The sequence below is a fragment of the Coregonus clupeaformis genome, chromosome 10 (assembly GCF_020615455.1).
Source record: "Coregonus clupeaformis isolate EN_2021a chromosome 10, ASM2061545v1, whole genome shotgun sequence".
NCBI lineage: Eukaryota > Metazoa > Chordata > Actinopteri > Salmoniformes > Salmonidae > Coregonus > Coregonus clupeaformis.
The window spans coordinates 58,845,989-58,865,993 of NC_059201.1; the positions used below are offsets into that span (position 1 = coordinate 58,845,989).

The 20,005-nt window shown below is 39.2% G+C and overlaps 1 protein-coding gene across 15 annotated transcripts in view; it reads left to right on the plus strand.

Moving 5' to 3' along the window:
- Positions 1–20,005, plus strand: part of ptprt (protein tyrosine phosphatase receptor type T) — a 449,458-nt gene that overhangs the window by 317,935 nt on the left and 111,518 nt on the right. For 7 of the 15 annotated variants that reach the window (XM_041888816.2, XM_041888817.2, XM_041888819.2 and 4 more), the window contains 2 exons: positions 6,913–6,945; positions 15,186–15,215. The exons of 3 other annotated variants lie outside the window; for them this stretch is intronic. In XM_041888816.2, the coding sequence (XP_041744750.2) occupies positions 6,913–6,945; positions 15,186–15,215 (63 nt within the window). The remainder of the gene's footprint in view (positions 1–6,912; positions 6,946–15,185; positions 15,216–20,005) is intronic. 5 more of the 15 variants (XM_041888822.2, XM_041888827.2, XM_041888830.2 and 2 more) reach the window with 3 other exon arrangements.

A 20,005-nucleotide genomic window follows, 5' to 3' on the forward strand; every position in this document is an offset into this window, starting at 1 on the left:
AGAAGAGGATTAACAAGGTAGTGGGGGAGTCTATTTAAATTGTGATCAGACTAAGAAAATTACTGTAGATGGATGTAGCTCAGTTGGTAGAGCATGGCGCTTGCAACACCAGGGTTGTGGGTTCGTTTCCCACGGGGGGTCAGTATGAAAATGTATGCACTCACTAACTGTAAGTCGCTCTGGATAAGAGTGTCTGCTAAATGACTAAAATGTAAAATGATTTTAAATATGTTATTGGACCATAAACAGAAATGGCTCATTAACCTTTACGGACCAAATAATGATGATCCACACTTCTTTGACAATATATATAATAAATGATCAACCCTGCAAGCAAAACGAGACTCTATTATTATGGTGGGAGATTATAATACTGTTTTAAATAGCTCAATGGACCGTAAAGGAAATCACACTACAAACTATCACCCTCATGCTCTTAAGGAAATCATGAATGTCATGGATACATTAGAACTAGTAGATATATGGAAGCTTAAATATCCTGACATAGATATACATGGCGGAGACTCAATCAAGCTAGTCATCTTGACTTCTTTCTTATGTCATTCTCATTGGCACCAAAAGTTTAAAAAGTGTTGATAGGGGACAGAATGCGGTCGGACCATCATATAATTGGCATATACATTACTCTTACTGAATTTCCACGTGGGCGAGGACATTGGACATTTAATCAAAGCCTATTGGATGATAACTAGTTTTTAACTAGAACAGAGGAATTTATAACTGATTTTTTCTGACATAACATAGGTACAGCAAATCCCCTTATTGTATGGGACACTTAAATGTGCCTTCAGAGGCCATGCAATTCAGTACTCATCTCGAAAACAAAAGCAATTTAGGTCAAAAGAGTCCATACTAACAAAGGAAATAGAAGGTCTAACAGAACAGATAGATAACAATAAAAACTTTAACATAGAGGCTCAGAATAAATGAGAGGAAAAACAAAAAGAAATTGAGAAACTTATTCAAGAAAGATCAAGTGTAATATATTATAAAAAATCAAGCAAACTGGATGGAATATGTGGAAAATGCACCAAATTATTTTTTAATCTTCAGATCAGGGTTGGGTTATAAAAAAATATCCGAAACTTTGAACATCCCACGGAGCACCATTAAATCCATTATTAAAAAATGGAAAGAATATGGCACCACAACAAACCTGCCAAGAGAGGGCCGCCCACCAAAACTCACGGCCCAGGCAAGGAGGGCATTAATCAGAGAGGCAACAAAGAGACCAAAGATAACCCTGATGGAGCTGTAAAGCTCTACAGCGGAGATTGGAGTATCGGTCCATAGGACCACTTTAAGCCATACACTCCACAGAGCTGGGCTTTACGGAAGAGTGGCCAGAAAAAAGTAATTGCTTAATGAAAAAAATAAGCAAACGTTTGGTGTTTTCCAAAATGCATGTGGGAGACTCCCCAAACATATGGAAGAAGGTACTCTGGTCAGATGAGATTAAAATCATGTATAGTAACCATAGGTGTAAAATAGTCAATAATGGCTATTTCTCCGAAAGTGTTAAACTGTCAAGAGGAGTAAAACAAGGTTGTCCACTATTGGCATATCTGTTTATTATGGCCAACGAAATGTTAGCTATTAAAATCAGATCCAACAATAATATCAAGGGATTAGAAATCCAGGGCTTAAAAACAAAGGTGTCATTTCACGCTGATGTTCATGTTTTCTTTTAAATCCACTACTTGAATCCCTCCACAGCCTCATAGAGGATCTAGATACATTTTCTAACCTCTCTGGATTACAACCAAATTATGATAAATGTACTATATTACGTATTGGATCACTAAAAAATACAATTTTTACATTACCAATAAAATTGTTTGATGGTGATGTGGATATACTCGGAATACATATCCCAAATTAAATAAATGATCTCACCAATACATTTTAATAAAAAGTCAGCAAAAATGGAATGGAAAGGTAAATACCTGTCTATTTGTGTAAAAATCACCCTGATTAACTCTTTAGTATTATCCCAGTTGACCTATTTGCTTATGGCGAACAGTTTTATAAATTATATGAGAAAAAAATATTCAATTTTATTTGGAACGGCAAGCCAGACAAAATTAAATGGGCCTATTTATATAATGAATACGAATTCGGAGGACAGAAATTATTAAATATTAAAGAAGTAGACCTATCACTAAAAGCTTCAGTCATAAAAAAGTTATACTGAAATCTGAACTGGTTCTCTAGCAAATTAGTAAGATTTTCTCACCCCATGTTCAAGAATGGCCTTTTCCCCTTTATTCAGATTACAACCTCTCACTTTCAGGTATTTGAAAAGGAAATAATCTCCCAAATATCACTATTTCTAAAACAAGCCATAGAAAGTTGGCTGCAATTTTAATTTAATCTTCCAGAAACGACAGAACAAATAATGCAACAAATAGTGTGGTTAAACTCAAATATATTAATTGATGATTTTTTTTTGGGAAAATGTAGAATCTTCGTAAATGATATCATAGGTAGGACTGGTGGAGTTGTCGCACATGCAGCTAACAAAAACATATGGAAATGTCTGCTCTACCCAAAATTACAACCAAATAATTGCAGCATTACCGCAAAAATGGAAGAGGAAAGTGGAAGGGGGTAAAAGAAAGTAACTTGTCTGTCGGCCCTGCATTAAAGAACATAATTGGTTAAAGAAAATTGTGTTAAATAAAAAAGTATACCAGTTTCATTTAAGGACCAAAGGATTGACAGCCGTCCCATATAGATTGCAAAATAGTTGGGAAGAGATTTTAGACGTACCGATTCCATGGCATATTGTTTATGAACTGATACGCAAAACTACGCCGGATTCAAAACGTTGAATTTTTCAATTTCAATTGTTATACAAAATTATTGCTACCAATAGAATGTTATTTATATGGGGGATACAATCTTACCAGCTCTGCAGATTTTGCTGCGAAGAGACAGAATGATTAGATCATTTGTTTTGGTACTGTCCATTTGTAGCTTGTTTTTGGTCACATGTCCAGGAATGGCTGAAGGATTGCAATATTTACCTGGAGCTAACCCTGCAGAAAGCACTACTGTGTGATCTGAAAAGTCATAGTCAATCGATCAATAATATAATAATACTTTTAGCAAAACAATTTTTTATAGAAGGGTTCAGAACTTTTGTGAAACATCACAGTACTGTTGAAGAATATATGACAAATAGAAATCCAATATGGATGGTGTTAAGAGATAGGTGGGTGGTGTTGAATGGAGCTGAAGGATGGGACTAATAACAACTAACAACAACTAATAACAACAGGATAGCTAATGTAAAGCATACTGTGTCCATAATAAGTATATGGGTTATAGGTTGAGAGCTTTTGTGAAAGAGCACAGTTAGAAAGATATGGCATATAGAAGCAAACCGGATGGACATCATTAAAATGATCAGAGCGGTTAAGGGTAGAGGAAGTTCAGGAGGAAAAACAAACAAAATAGAATTATTGTAAAATTGACTGTGTCCATAAAATGTATATAGTATGTATAAGCTGGAAGTAGAGGCCTAAGCATTGTTGTTCACTAGTTTACTCCAATTAGGGAAGGGGTGGTGGGGTTTGAAAGTAATAAAGGGAAATATATATTTTTAAAGGATATGTGTATATACAGTGAGGGGAAAAATCTATTTGATCCCCTGCTCATTTTGTACGTTTGCCCACTGACAAAGACATGATCAGTCTATACTTTTAATGGTAGGTTTATTTGAACAGTGAGAGACAGAATAACAACAAAAAAATCCAGAAAAACACATGTCAAAAATGTTAGAAATTGATTTGCATTTTAATGAGGGAAATAAGTATTTGACCCCCTCTCAATCAGAAAAAAAGATTTCTGGCTCCCAGGTGTCTTTTATACAGGTAACGAGCTGAGATTAGGAGCACACTCTTAAAGGGAGAGCTCCTAATCTCAGCTTGTTACCAAAGCATGTAGAGGTCTGGATTTTTGTTTTAGATCCGGTCTCTCACAGTTGAAGTGTACCTATGATAAAAATCACAGACCTCTACATGCTTTGTGAGTAGGAAAACCTGCAAAATCGGCTGTGTATCAAATACTTGTTCCCCCCACTGTATATATATATATATATTAGCAGAGAAAAAAAACATATGGGGGATTGGAAGTGATGCAGACAATTACATTGATGAAAGTTACAATCTATCTGCAATACTAAAGCTGATCTTGATAGCTTAAACTGACAGATAATTTCTTTATTATGTTGCATGGGTGCGTCAATGGACTTTTAAGGATTAACCAACAATAATTTTTTCCCCCAGTTATTAAACAACTTATTGACCAATGTCGGTTAAATTACTTGAATTCCATTAATTTTTTTTGTGAGCCGTTTCTCTAGCAAGAAATCAAATCATTCACATTTTACATTTACATTTTAGTCATTTAGCAGACGCTCTTATCCAGAGCGACTTACAGTTAGTGAGTGCATAAATTTTCATGCTGGCCCCCCGTGGGAATCGAACCCACAACCCTGGCGTTGCAAGCGCCGTGCTCTACCAACTGAGCTACATGAGAGAAGTCGTCAAGAAATATGTGGGATTTTGGGCTAAAGGGAGTTGTAGTTTTCATTAATCAAATATTTAATGTAGTTCAGTGCAGAAACATGGTAATTAACTACAATGACCAAAATCCATTGCACCTTTTTTTACGACTCCGACAGAGACGGAGCAGAGAGGAAGAGGCGAATCGAGAGGTTTCAATCTTGCCAAAATCTGTCAAAAATAATCCCAATGTGTTTCTATTGGCTTATTTTGGGACTAAGGTTGTCGCCTGCCTTCCCGCCTTTGGGACAACGACTGCCATTGTTAGGGCGGGGACATGAGCATCTCGTCATTATATACAGATCTCTGGACATATACACTTTTACGCCTGCTATATTAGGTTAGATACACACAGACCGCATAGGCCACATGAGAGAGGAATGTACACTACACAATGAAGAGAGGGACAGAGACCCCTTCATTAAAACCCCCGTCGATTGACATGGGGCTTGTGAAAGCTTACTTTTTATACACGAGAGGATCTGGACAAGAAAATCGTCACGAAATTGTTTGTCCAAATTGGACAACTAATATGTCACCAATATGTCTTACAAACACGAACGTGTCGGTTGTTCTGCTCTACTACCACACAAGCTTCAGGAGATTCGTCTGAAGGTAATCCAGTACCAGAATGTAAAAACTGCAAAAAGTGACAAAAACTACATGATCTACATTTTACAAAAATTCCTACGTTTTCTTATATCTCTCAGATATAAGACAGACACTTCAAAACCTTGTTCCTTATTATACATTTTTTTAACTTTCGGTTTTGCCATGTATTAATGTGTAGTAAAGGCCACATTTTTTTATACCTCAAAATCAAATGGCTAAATGATACATTTTATGACCATCTTAAAACAATTCCATATGTTAGCCTAGTAGATATTGCGATCTAAGGGCTTAGACCTACAGGGGAGTATGCCTTATCTAATTTGAAGAACTAGTAAAATGATTTCGTCAGACAGCTCTGCAGCGTAGTTCAGCAGGCTAGCTAAATAGGATGACTAAAGACAGGACAGTATGGGGAGCACATAGATAACGTTAGATGGTCTGGCTGACTGCTACTGCCTGAGCAGAGATGAGACGATGACTTTAAGGAATTAAAAATATCAAAGTCATCAAATAAAAATGAAGTAATATACACAACTTAAATATTGTATTATTTCATAGTATCCCCTTTTTCTATTGATGTCTACCCAATGTGGACTTGACAGAGACAATGGAAAAATTTTCATATTTTGGCAATTGTTCACTATTTTTGGCTTTGGAATTTACATTAAAAAGCTCTAAAATCTTTGTAATGTCATTATTTCATAATGCATTTAATGTTAAAAATAATAAATGAAAGCGAAATCGAAAACTGTGATTTAAAAATAAAAAAATCATTCTCATTAGTATTGCAAAGAATTGTGGAAATTGAAAGCTTTTTCTCTTGGGGCTTAATGTGCTTTTTTTCTTGAAAAACATCAGACATTTAGGTTTATAAAGTAGAGGTTTATTGTAGTAATGAATCACAGAATACACCATCACACCAGCACATTGCATTTTTGTGATGGTATATGCTCACATACAGACAATCTTCATGTGCAATGAGAGCCAGACCAACACCAGCCAGGCCCAATCCTTATCTCCACTTGGACAGGTGCACGTGTTGACCCAGTCTGTGTGTTTGTGTGTGTGTTTGTGCGAGTGCGTGTGTGTGTGCGTGCGTGTGGAAGAGCTGGTTCTCTTCCACTCAAAATCAGTATTGACTTTGGCAGTTTAGACTGAGATGGCTGAAGTGGAGGGAGAGCACCATTTGTACAGCCATTTCATTTGACATTTAACTTCACCAATGAATATTTCAAGCCAAAATGCCCCCACCCCATGCCAATTTTGCATGTAGTTTAGAAGATTTGTGTTTGCTCATGGCACCAACTAAATTGTGAGGGGCCCACCTCTGATCACAATGGCTGGGCGAATAAGAGTCCCTGCCAAATTCGAACCAACTTATTATCTTGCACATACCCATATATCAACATATAAGGGCAGGTATAACATTCATAATTCAGCTGATTCATCCCAGTGAAAGCTTTAGGGTCAGGACAATCATTCTAATCCTCTGAACTCCTCTGCATGCATTTCCAGTTGATAGAGACTATTTAGCCTTTAGACGTAATATCTATACTTTATCTCTAGACATACGTTATATGTTGGTATAACAAAATGTGTGTGCCAGCTGTTGACATGATCACATCCACCACTGTTGTCCACCCTTTTTTCTAATACTAGTCTCACACCTTTCTCTTATCTTCTTCCTCTTTTGGCCTGCGCCTGCTAGAGAGATATACACATGGAGAACTCTGAGTGTGGGGTATTGTATGTTTAATTTTAGCTATGCATCTTGAGATCGTGCCTCACCATTGTTTTTTTGACCCATCTGTGATCAGATACGTCATTCATGTCCGACACATGCACGACAATTCACGAGGCCATTACTTTTTGATACTCTGACCGTCACTGTCGAATGCACCATTTGGAATTTCTAGCTTTTGTCTGCATCACTGTGATTGTACAAAATGCAACTCTTAATGTCAGTCTTATTCGTTGACTTATTATTTCATTTTTTATCTTGCCTCCTATGCATTGTCAGTTGAGTATTAGATACATTATCTGCAATGATCTATAGTGAATTTGATGCCTTGCATTATAAGTACACCTTTCAGTAAGGTTTTTATTCATAATTTGTTGTTTGAGTTGCATAACCCACCCTGGCGCAACAATGAACTGGCCTTGCAGCGACTCTTTTTACTCTTTACCTGCACGTACCCACCAAGAGGAAGGCTTAAAACTCTGCTCCAAGTTCTATGTCAAATGAGTAATTATCGTTCACTAATAATGTCACAACCTATTTGGAGTGGTGCACTAATTCGGATTCATTAAGCGTTCACCACCATAGCACGTTTGTTTGGTGATTGGGTTGTATTCATTACTCTAAACTATGCCTCTCATACACAAACACACACACACACACACATTTATTCACCTACCTATAGGCATGAGTCTGTGTCTTTGTGGTTCAACCAGAAGCTTGTTACAGTGAGTCTATCCTATAATAATCTAAAGCTATGAATTGAATCATGACAAACAAGCAGATGAGCCACTTAACTTTTGGAGATTTACATATATTTGCAACAGCTGCCAAATTAGATTAAACATGCTATCAAATCAATTGACCTAGTAGTGAACATTACTACGTAGAAGTGCAGGAAATTAGTTTTAAAACAGTAATTAAATCAAGCTTTTGGTGTTGTTTATTTTACATTTTAAATGTTTCAGCTTTTGGTGTAGTGTATTCATGTATCTCAATAAACTATAACCTAAATGCATTATTACCTTCAACTTGGCACAATTCCCATTTCCAATTGCCCATCCTGACATACTGTACCAAGCTAGAACGGGCCCTGCGTCTCAACCAATAGCCAAATGTAGGCTAAATATTGTAAGCAGGGCTACAGCATCTTCCACCGCCAGAGAAAAGAAGAATCCACCATTTACCTCTAGGCTGCTATACATATTTATTTCGAATTTTACCAGAGTTTTACCAGATCAGTTTCAATTTAAAAAAGTGAGAGAGTGCCGCTCCTCCGCGCTCCGGCAGCACTACACCCCTGGTAACATCTCTCAGTAAACAAAATGTATCTTCAAATATCCTCACCCACACCAACTCATCTCCAAAACAATGAACTTCAGCCTCGCTCCCTCAGCAGATTCCATCGCACTGCCAATACTTATTTTTTCAAATTTCAAATCCTCACATTCAATATCACTTCAGTCCAGACAATGTACCTTTCAGAACATTAAGATGGTGTAACCAAATACAAATTGTAATGTATTGGTGCCCAGGTGCAGACGTAGGCTGTTAACATTACAGATGAACTCCCTGCAAGGCCGTCCAGTCATGGGTTTAGGGCGATCACATTTAAAATACCCAAATGCAGGACAAAGGGATGATTTTGCAGGACATTTGCAGGACAATAAAGCATTTCTGGTTGGTCTCAGGGAATGTAAAATAGTTAGGAAGGTAGACTTAGAAAATCGGATTGAGAGAAGTAGCAGCACATATTTTGAATGAGCAACTAATGCACATGGAGAGCCTCACAAGTTTGACGAAATCACCTTACATCTTTTAAGTCTAATACGGTTATTTTCTTACCTTGGTAGCTCTTCATTTTTTGTAAATAGTTAACTGTCCACTCCAAGTTTAGTTAGAATTTGCATTCATGTCATGTCGGAAACTCTGAAATGTCCAACTTGCTAACCTAGGCGGAAGAGTCGGATCCTGAGTTTCCCAATTGGGAGGTACCAGAATCAACCAATAGGAAGCGCTACGCAAATAACTTACGTTCATTCAACTCTGAGGTCCCAAGTTTCCGACATGATGTGAATGCAGCATTAGACCGAAAGCATTTGAGAAATGTGATTGATTGACCATATGACGTTGGCCTACATCTCATCTTGCGCTGCGCAGAATATCAGATCTCAACAACGATTGGAGAAGTGTTTAACATCACTAGTACCACATCCTTATGATATACACTGAGTGTACTAAACATCAAGAACACCTTCCTAATATTGAGTTGCACCCACCTTTGGGTGGTGGACCATTCTTGATACACACGGGAAGCTGTTGATTGTGAATAACCCAGTAGCGTTGTAGTTGTTGACACAAACCAGTGCGCTTGGCACCTACTACCATCCCCCATTCACAGGCACTTAAATCTTTCGTCTTGCCCATTCACCCTCTGATTGGCACACATACACAATCCATGTCTCAATTGTCTCAAGGCTTAAAAATCCTTCTTTAACCTGTCTCCTCCCCTTCAGCTACACTGAATGAAGTGGATTTAACAAGTGACATCCATAAGGGATGATAGCTTTCACCTGGTCAGTCTATGTCATGGAATTCATAATGTTTTGTACACTCAGTGCATATCGTGATGCAAAAGAGACAGGTTGGAATGTCTGAATGAAATACGGGACAAATCTAACTTTTTTGTAGTCGCATTTGAATTTGTTGATGAAATGTGGGACGTGATTGTTTGGTTGCAGCACGCGGGACAAATGGCCACAATCAATGGCACAATCTGGGACATGTTGTCACCCTGCATGGGCAGAGTGAGTTAAGTGTCCATTCAGTCACAGCATGTTTGCATTTGTAAGTATAATGTATGTGTGCGTGGTATTATTAAATGTTTACAATTCATATGGATGCGTAGCATGTGTGTGCATGTGTGTGCGCGAGTGTGTATGTGTGTGCGTGTGCGTCGGTGTATTTATACAGTAATCCCCTGCTGATTTTGTACGTTTGCCCACTGACAAAGAAATGATCAATCTATAATTTTAATCGTAGGTTTATTTGAACAGTGAGAGACAGAATAACAACAAATAAATCCAGAAAAACGCATGTCAAAAATGTTATAAATTGATTGGCATTTTAATGAGGGAAATAAGTATTTGACCCCCTCTCAATCAGAAAGATTTCTGGCTCCCAGGTGTCTTTTATACAGGTAACGAGCTGAGATTAGGAGCACACTCTTAAAGGGAGTGCTCCTAATCTCAGTTTGTTACCTGTATAAAAGACACCTGTCCACAGAAGCAATCAATCAATCAGATTCCAAACTTTCCACCATCGCCAAGACCAAAGAGCTCTCCAAGGATGTCAGGGACAAGATTGTAGACCTACACAAGGCTGGAATGGGCTACAAGACCATCGGCAAGCAGCTTGGTGAGAAGGTGACAAGAGTTTGGTGCGATTATTCGCAAATGGAAGAAACACAAAAGAACTGTCAATCTCCCTCGGCCTGGGGCTCCATGCAAGATCTCACCTCGTGGAGTTGCAATGATCATGAGAACGGTGAGGAATCAGCCCAGAACTACACGGGAGGATCTTGTCAATGATCTCAAGGCAGCTGGGACAATAGTCACCAAGAAAACAATTGGTAACACACTACGCCGTGAAGGACTGAAATCCTGCAGCGCCTGCAAGGTCCCCCTGCTAAAGAAAGCACATATACAGGCCCGTCTGAAGTTCGCCAATGAACATCTGAATGATTCAGTGGAGAACTGGGTCAAAGTGTTGTGGTCAGATGAGACCAAAATCGAGCTCTTTGGCAGCAACTCAACTCGCCGTGTTTGGAGGAGGAGGAATGCTGCCTATGACCCCAAGAACACCATACCCACCGTCAAACATGGAGATGGAAACATTATGCTTTGCGGGTGTTTTTCTGCTAAGGGGACAGCACAACTTCACCGCATCAAAGGGATGATGGACGGGGCCATGTACCGTCAAATCTTGGGTGAGTACCTCCTTCCCTCAGCCAGGGCATTGAAAATGGGTCGTGGATGGGTATTCCAGCATGACAATGACCCAAAACACACGGCCAAGGCAACAAAGGAGTGGCTCAAGAAGTAGCACATTAAGGTCCTGGAGTGGCCTAGCCAGTCTCCAGACCTTAATCCCATAGAAAATATGTGGAGGGAGCTGAAGGTTCGAGTTGCCAAACGTCAGGCTCGAAACCTTAATGACTTGGAGAAGATCTGCAAAGAGGAGTGGGACAAAATCCCTCCTGAGACGTGTGCAAACCTGGTGGCCAACTACAAGAAACGTCTGACCTCTGTGATGGCCAACAAGGGTTTTGCCACCAAGTACTAAGTCATGTTTTGCAGAGGGATCAAATACTTATTTCCCTCATTAAAATGCAAATCAATTTATAACATTTTTGACATGCGTTTTTCTGGATTTTTTTGTTGTTATTATGTCTCTCACTGTTCAAATAAACCTACCATTAAAATTATAGACTGATCATGTCTTTGTCAGTGGGCAAACGTACAAAATCAGCAGGGGATCAAATACTTTTTTCCCTCACTGTATCATGTTTAAATAGTCTAACATTTTAAAGTTGTTCCGTTCCTTCTGTACGTATTGATACCCCTTGACTTATTCCACATTTAGTTGTGTTACAGCCTGAATTCAAAATGGATTAAACATGTTTACTTACCCATCTACACACAATACACCATGATGACAAAGTGAAAAGTGTTTTTAGACATTTTTGCAAACACATAAGTATTCACACCCCTGAGTCAATACTTTGTAGAAGCACCTTTGGTGGCGATTACAGCTTTGAGTCGTCTTAGGTATGTCTGTGTCAGCTTTGCACATCTGGATTTGCTCCCATTCTTACTTTCAGATTTTCTCAAACTCTGTTAAGTTAGATGGGGAGTGGCAGTGAACAGCAATCTTCGAGTCTTTGCACAGATTTTCAATGGGATTCCAGTCTGAGCTTTGGCTGGGCCACTCAAGGACTTTCACATTCTTGTTCTGAACCATTCCAGTGTTGCTTTGGCTATATGCTTGGGGTTATTGTCCTGTTGGATTTTTTTATTACATTTTTTAATTTTTAGTCATTTAGCAGACGCTCTTATCCGGAACAATTAGGGTTAAGTGCCTTGCTCAAGGGCTCATCGACAGATTTTTCATCTAGTCGGCTCGGGGATTAGAACCAGCGACCTTTCGGTTACTGGCACTACGCTCTTAACCACTAAGCTACCTGCCGCCCATAAATCTTCTCCCCAGTCTAAGGTTGTTTGCACTCTGAAGCAGGTTCTCAGATTTACGTTCAAACAGGACAAAGACCTGAATGCTCTTACACTAAAATTATATTATCATCATGTTGTTTCGACCTCATAGTGTGAACACAGAAACATTATGTTTTTGACTGCCCTGCCCCTTTAAAGAGGAGTTTTTTGCATGAATGTACACTACCAGCCAAAAGTTTGGACACACCTACTCATTCAAGGGTTTTTCTTTATTTTTACTATTTTCTACATTGTAGAATATTAGTAAAGGAATCAAAACTATGAAATAACATATATGGAATCATGTAGTAAACAAGAAAGTGTTAAACAAATCAAAATATATTTGAGATTTGAGATTTTTCAAATAGCCAACATTTGCCTTGATGACAGCTTTGCACACTCTTGGCATTTTTCAACCAGCTTCACCTGGAATGCTTTTCCAACAGTCTTGAAGGAGTTCCCACATGTGCTGAGCACTTGTTGGCTGCTTTTCCTTCACTCTGCGGTCCGACTCATCCCAAACCATCTCAGTTTGGTTGAGGTTGGGGGATTGTGGAGGTCTTCTGATGCAGCACTCCATCACTCTCCATCTTGGTAAAATAGCCTTTACACAGCCTGGAGGTGTGTTGGGTCATTGTCCTGTTGAAAAACAAATGATAGTCCCACTAAGCCCAAACCAGATGGGATGGCGTATCGCTGCAGAATGCTGTGGTAGCCATGCTGGTTAAGTGTGTCTTGAATTCTAAATAAATGACAGACAGTGTCACCAGCAAAGCACCCCCACACCATAACACCTCCTCCTCCTTCCTTACGGTGGGAAATACACATGCGGAGATCATCCGTTCACCCACACCGCGTCTCACAAAGACACAGACCACCGGACCAAAGGACACATTTCCACCGGTCTAATGTCCATTGCTCGTTTTTCTTGGCCCAAGCAAGTCTCTTCTTCTTATTGGTGTCCTTTACATTTTACATTTTAGTCATTTAGCAGACGCTCTTATCCAGAGCGACTTACAGTTAGTGAGTGCATACATTTTTTATACTGCTGCAATTCGACCATGAAGGCCTGATTCACACAGTCTCCTCTGAACAGTTTATATTGAGATGTGTCTGTTACTTGAACTCCGTGAAGCATTTATTTGGGCAGCAATTTCTGAGGCCGGTGACTCTAATGAACTTATCCTCTGCAGCAGAGGTAACTCTGGGTCTTCCATTCCGGTGGCGGTCCTCATGAGAACCAGTTTCATCAAAGCACTTGATGTTTTTTGCGACTGCACTTAAATAAACGTTTAAAGTTCTTGAAATGTTCTGTATTGACTGACCTTCATGTCTTAAAGTAATGATGGACTGTAGTTTCTCTTTGCTTATTTGAGCTGTTCATGCCATAATATGGACTTGGTCTTTTACCAAATAGGGCTATCTTCTGTATACCCCCCCTACCTTGTCACAACACAACTGATTGGCTCAAACGCATTAAGAAGGAACATCAGTAGGAATGCTGTCAATCAGCAATCACAGATATGGAGAAACAGATACACACTCTTTGATGAAAGCTGGTTGGCTACAGTAGGGCAGTAGTATATATTATTAACAGGACTGTCAAACAGAGGAAAGGATTGGAGGCCAATTTTCCATTGAATCAAATACTGACTGCAGCACATACAGATCTATAATGTTGATTGTGTCCATTAAGACCTCTTGGATATCTACACGTCTTAACCACCAGTGGGTTTTTCCCAGTGATAGGGGCAATCGTGCAATTGTCAAAATTCCATGGCCCAGTCAACTGAAATCAATTCCATATTTGGTTTGATGTTACGTAAAGGTGATCACTTCCATTGATTGTTAGCTAGCAGTGACTAAAGTTAGCTGAAGTTTGTGCCTGTTTAAAGAAAACCCAACCATAGGTTACAATTTCTCCTGGCCCATAGACTACTTTTTAGATTGAGGAACCATCTAACATCAAGTTGTAAAATCCTGAACTTCCCCTTTAAAAAAGCATACACATCATTGTTAGTGTAGTAAGTGGGTATCAATTTGTATCAAAAAAGACAGTGCTAAACACATTACTGCTTATCATGAACAGACTAGTGAAGTGTTGTACTGAATGCTGTAGGTATTTGTCACACACATTTACTCCTTTGATATATTTGATGTCAACACGTTTGGGAACTACAAACCCTTAAAAGAAACAACAGATACCATCTGCTTTTCAGTCTCATTTCTGCTTGCTAACTCCATCGCTGCATGTCATTTGTGAATGTTCTACCTCTTAAAAGAACCCTTCCCAGAGAAATCCAGCAGAATGCATACACATGCACACACACGCGAGCACACTCTAATTTCAACAGTCAGGTTTGATTTAGTTCCTAAAGCAGTCAAAGTGTCAATGGTAGCATCCCTTTCTCTTTCCATCTCACTAAACAGAATGGCAGAACAGTATGTCATTAAAACATTCCCCCCCCTCCTCTTTTACTCCCACTCCTCCCATCCCCACTCTCCTATTTCTCTGTTTTCCCAGCCACTCACTGTCTATTCAGACAATTCCATCTCTCTCAAGGAGTTTCAATTTGATTGGGAGCCAGATGTGCTATTTCTTCTTTAAATGCGGGTGAATTATGTATTGTTTTGGGTATTTCTTCTTTGATAAAATGGCTGCAGGGGTTTGAGTAAAGTTTGGTTTGATATGTGCAACTGTATAGTAGCACCCTAAAGTCCAGCCTTTACTATAGACTGGTGGACCATAGGCACTTGCAGAGCTCAATGGGAAGGTTGGTTTAACTAGTACTGAACTGTAGACATACAGACAAACAAACCCAGTCCAGCAGCGCATCGATGTCTTTAACCCGTTCTTGACATTTTCCTCCATCAGCTCTCCTAGACGTGGGTGCTAAAGAACTAACTAATGTAATCTGTTTGTCCTTTTTTGGGTGCTCAATTTTGTCCCACTGGTCTACCTTCATGCTTCAGAAGAAATGCATATTCCTACTCTTATTACCTGTAAGTAGCATTAAGGAAAGACCCTTTCCCAATTTGATATTTATCTTTTTTATTATCCTTACTTGTTTCTTGTTTCTCATGTTCTTGTATTACTAAACCACTGCAAACCTATCTTAATTTCCCATCTTAGCCCTATAGACATACACTTGTTCAGTTACTGTTTATGGAACAAAATTGAATACAACAGACTCTACAACTAGAGAGTTAGTGTTAATGTTTAGATGTTATAGGGTCTTTTTCATGGCCAGTTGTACTGCAAGAAAAATAATTTATTCAATACTACGTTTTTACTCAATCAGAAATGCCATGGTGGACAAAGCATCTCAGCACCTACAAAAAGAACATCTTCAGCCATGAATAATGTTAATGTTTGTAACTTGTCCTTGTAGACATTTTTTTTATTGGGAGTCAATAACAAGCTGTGCAAGGATATTGTAGCAAGCATCAGCCCAGGACTTAGCTTATAGCTTCAAAGGGTCAAATACTGTGTTTCTATGGAGACATTTAAGTTTTGCTTCATGCTGCAAAGAGATTGCACATCTTGTTTGCCATCTCTAACGATAATAATAATATAATAATATGCCATTTAGCAGACGCTTTTATCCAAAGTGACTTACAGTCATGCGTGCATACATTTTTGTGTATGGGTGGTCCGATCGAACCCACTACCTTGGCGTTACAAGCGCCGTGCTCTACCAGCTGAGCTACAGTGGACCACATAATTACTGCTGTTCGTTGAAAATAGTTTCATTTTCCCATTTCTCAAAGCCTTATGTAGTTTATGTCTGCATGGTGCAAAGACCACATTTCTGTCTTCAGCTAAATGCTTAACTGCAGTAGACATATCAATGTTCAGTTCCTAACATAGCAAAACAGTAATCATGAAGACTTAGAACTGCCAGAGATCTTTAACCCTCAAAGAAATTACTTCTTTACGCTTAATATATGCAATTCAATCGATGGCTATTACAATGCCGGCTATATTTCATAACAGATTAATTGTTTAATTTGCTTATTGCCGAGTGTGCAGAAGCATGGCTCCGGGATGTTTACCAGGCATGTAAAGTATTTAAAGGGTTTCGGAAACCACAGTTCTGCTTCTGCAGCTGTATGTCTTTTTTCCCTTTTCCTTGAAGCTCTTGAAATATAGATGAAAGTTTGTTGTCCATTCCCAGCCGTCGTTGCCTGGAGCTTACTCTTGAGCAGCAGTCTTGCAGGTTGAGTAGAAGGCTAGTACAGACCACAACACTGAGACACTCTTCAAACAACATTTCCCTATTCACATTACTAATATTGTTAACAATATCAATGCAGTTAAGGCTTTCTCTAATTTGAGCCTTCTCTTTGGGGTCCTACAATAGAGTGTTTCGCAGAAAAAAATATACTAGCCTCAATCTTTGCACTACTCTTAATTTTGTAAGCCAGTCTTTTGCTCGAAAAACGGAAGAAAAAAAAAATTTGCATCACCAATCCTGAGGTTTCAGTCTTACTTTCCAATGCCATGAGATGTTACAACACAAGAAACCTGATGACTTAATTCACACACTAACTCTTTCCAAAAGGCATTCCTTCAGATCTCTATTTCTCCCTTTCTTGTGTTTGTGTGCGTAAGTGGCTGAGTGAGTGTTGCATGTTAACCATGCTGTGAAGACCCATCCGCGTCACCCATCCTGCTAAAGCGCATGCTGACTTACTCACCTCACCGACACGGCTGGCCGCTTACTCACTGTATCGCAAAGGAGTTTTGTAATGAACATTTGCAAAACTGAGTTTAATATGTTTCTCGGTGAGCATATGTCATGTCCTGCTTATGCATGATAAGACAAAGGTAATAATATAACTGCTTTCCTGTGATAGAATGGAAGGTTAGCGTTTTACTCCATCAACGGGATTCACATTATCGTTTGTATGATGTGACGGATGTCAGAAGCAGATGAGATCTGATATTCGTGTATGACCAATGATAACACATTTTTATTTTATTTTGTTTTATAAGGATCTTGTTTAGCCCAAGGACTAATCTTCCAAGAGTCCTTAAGAAATGTAAAAAATAAAATAATAATATAGAAATGAGAAAAACAACGAAAGCAAATTAAAGCACAAAAACACAAACAAAGATCCACATTCCTATTACGTATACATATTACACTCCCCAGCTACCCCCACCCACATACCTGATGTGCACATATGAATTTAAATACAACATACAGCAACATATTGAGAGCTTGGGACTATAAGGTTCTATCTGCATTTTTGTCATAAATTATTGACACAGTGTAGTTTTTTATTTTTACCAAAAAAAAATCGTTTTTTTTTTTTTTTACCCATTTTCCCACCAATTTTTGTGATGTCCAATTGGTAGTTACAGTCTTGTCCCATCGCTGCAACTCCCCTACAGACTCGGAAGAGGCGAAGAGCCATGCGTCCTCCAAAACACGACCCTGCCAAGCTGTACTGCTTCTTGACACACTGCTCGCTTAACCCGGAAGCCAGCCGCACCAATGTGTCGGAGGAAACACCGTCAAGCTGGTTACCGAAGTCCACCACAAGGAGTGCGATGGGACAAATAAATCCCAGCCTCATGGGTCTCCCGGTCACAGCCGGCTGTGTGACAGCCTGGGATCGAGCCCGGGTCTGTAGTGAAGCCTCAAGCACTGTGCCTTAGAACGCTGCGCCACTCGGGAGACCACTTAGCCTTGTTCTGTTCAATGTTCTGTACCTATAAAGTACTCTGAATACCCCAATGCATGCTGTTAAGTTCAAAAGAATACAGTATATAAAATTGCTGACACCATTCAAACTAATGAGGGTTCGGAACTTTAAAGCCAATTATCTCAGAATAATCTTTTTGCAGATAGAACCTTATAGTCCCAAACTCTCAATATTACAATAAGCTCTTAGAACCACTTTAGTCGTTCAAAACATTTTATGAATGAATCTCTTAAAACAACTATTTGGCAAGTTATTTGGAACTGTCTGGCAAGGAGTTCCAGGACTTCACTGCCCTGAAACAAAAATCTCTAATTTGAGTTTTGGTGGGTTGCATGTTTCGTCACAATATTGTTTTGAACGTTTGTTTTGGACTGATGCCCGACTGAGCATTCTACTCAATGCATCGTCAATGAGTGCTGATGAAGATTTCATCACGAGTGCATTACAGTGGCTTGGAAATACAATGGCATTCAAAAGGAGGCAAACAATTAGTAGGAACATCTTTTGTCATCATTTTGATGTCACCGGATTGACTTTAGATGCAGTATAAAGTTAGCTAGCTAGACTAGCGTTAGCATAGCTAGCTATTTTTTACAAACTTTGCTAGCTAATGACAACATTGTCATCTGTCTGAAGTAAATTTGATGACATGATAATGCTGGCAAAGTTGTTTCCTACTAAATATTTGACTACTTTAGCAATGTCATCGTATTTCCAGGCTATTTAATTTAGACTAAACAGTAGTTAGCCTCCGTCCATAATGACTGGGCTTATCACCACTTTAGGGCACCACTATGGCACCGCCGATAGAAGGCGGCTTGAGAACGTTCATTACAATGGCATGAAGCGACCGAGTGATGGAGGTGCAACCTATAAATAGCAGAGCCGGTGCCATAAAGTACGCTATGATATGCAGGCCCATCCTCGGCGGGGTAACCTTACTTTTAATGAAGTGCTGGTTTTGACATTCATTAAATACGGATTATCTTTACTCCATTGCCACTTACAATATGCAAGGAATTTGTCATTTAAATTAGTCTATTATAAGAATATCCAATAAACTGAACAATTTAGAGAAATCTTGTAATTAGGAGATATCGCTGACCTTTCGATGGCAGCGATGGAAGTGAGAGGAATCTGAGCACTGATTTGTTATGATAAAAGACAGACATCCACACACATGATAGGGAGACCTCCTGGCCTGTTAAGCTATACATCATGACTTTAAAGAAGGTCATTTATATGACGGAAGCCTAGATTTGGGAATGGGGGTTGTGGGAGTTTGTGTAGTTAAATGCACATCACTTGTTTTAAGGAGTGCTGGGCCGAAGAAAACGTACAGATGAAGTAGGGCCTTGTTCTTAATTGACTTACCTGTAAAAATAAAGGTGAAAATAATTGCTCCACTACAGACATTTTATTGGGCTAGTTCAATATTTCAAGATTGGATCAAAATAGTATACTCGCCTAATAAAATGTGGCGGAGCAATCATGTGTAGAGACAACAGAAGGCCATATAGACAGTGCAGAGAGAAAGAGAAGTCAGACACATAGCAAAGAGGAAGAAATGGTGTGCTGCACACTAGAAAACAGGGCATACTGTGTTAAAGATGATATGTGGCCTTACTGCTCTCTTTTTCTCCCCTCTCTCTCTCTCTCTCTCAGCACACCACACTTTCTATTCCCAATATCTCCCCCTCCCCCAAATGTCAGCCTGTTAGAGTATATTTCTTCCCTCTGCCTCCATCGGTCACTCTTTTTCTTTTATACTAGAGCCCCATATCCTCATCTCTCCGACTCTTCTTTCTTTCTTCCACACCACTACCATTCCCACTTTCAAAGTAAGAATAGCAAAGTAGCAGCTATAGCCACCAATCAATACTTTAAATTTGAAGCACAGCTGTACAAGTGCATTGTAGATTGGAGGAAAGGTCTGCCTGAAATAATGATAGCAAAATTATTACAGAAAAAAGATTTCATAGGGCTCTCTCCGTGACAGCAAAGTAAAAACACATCAACTCACACACACCCACACTTTCTTCACACCCATACACATACAAACACAGACCCACAAACAC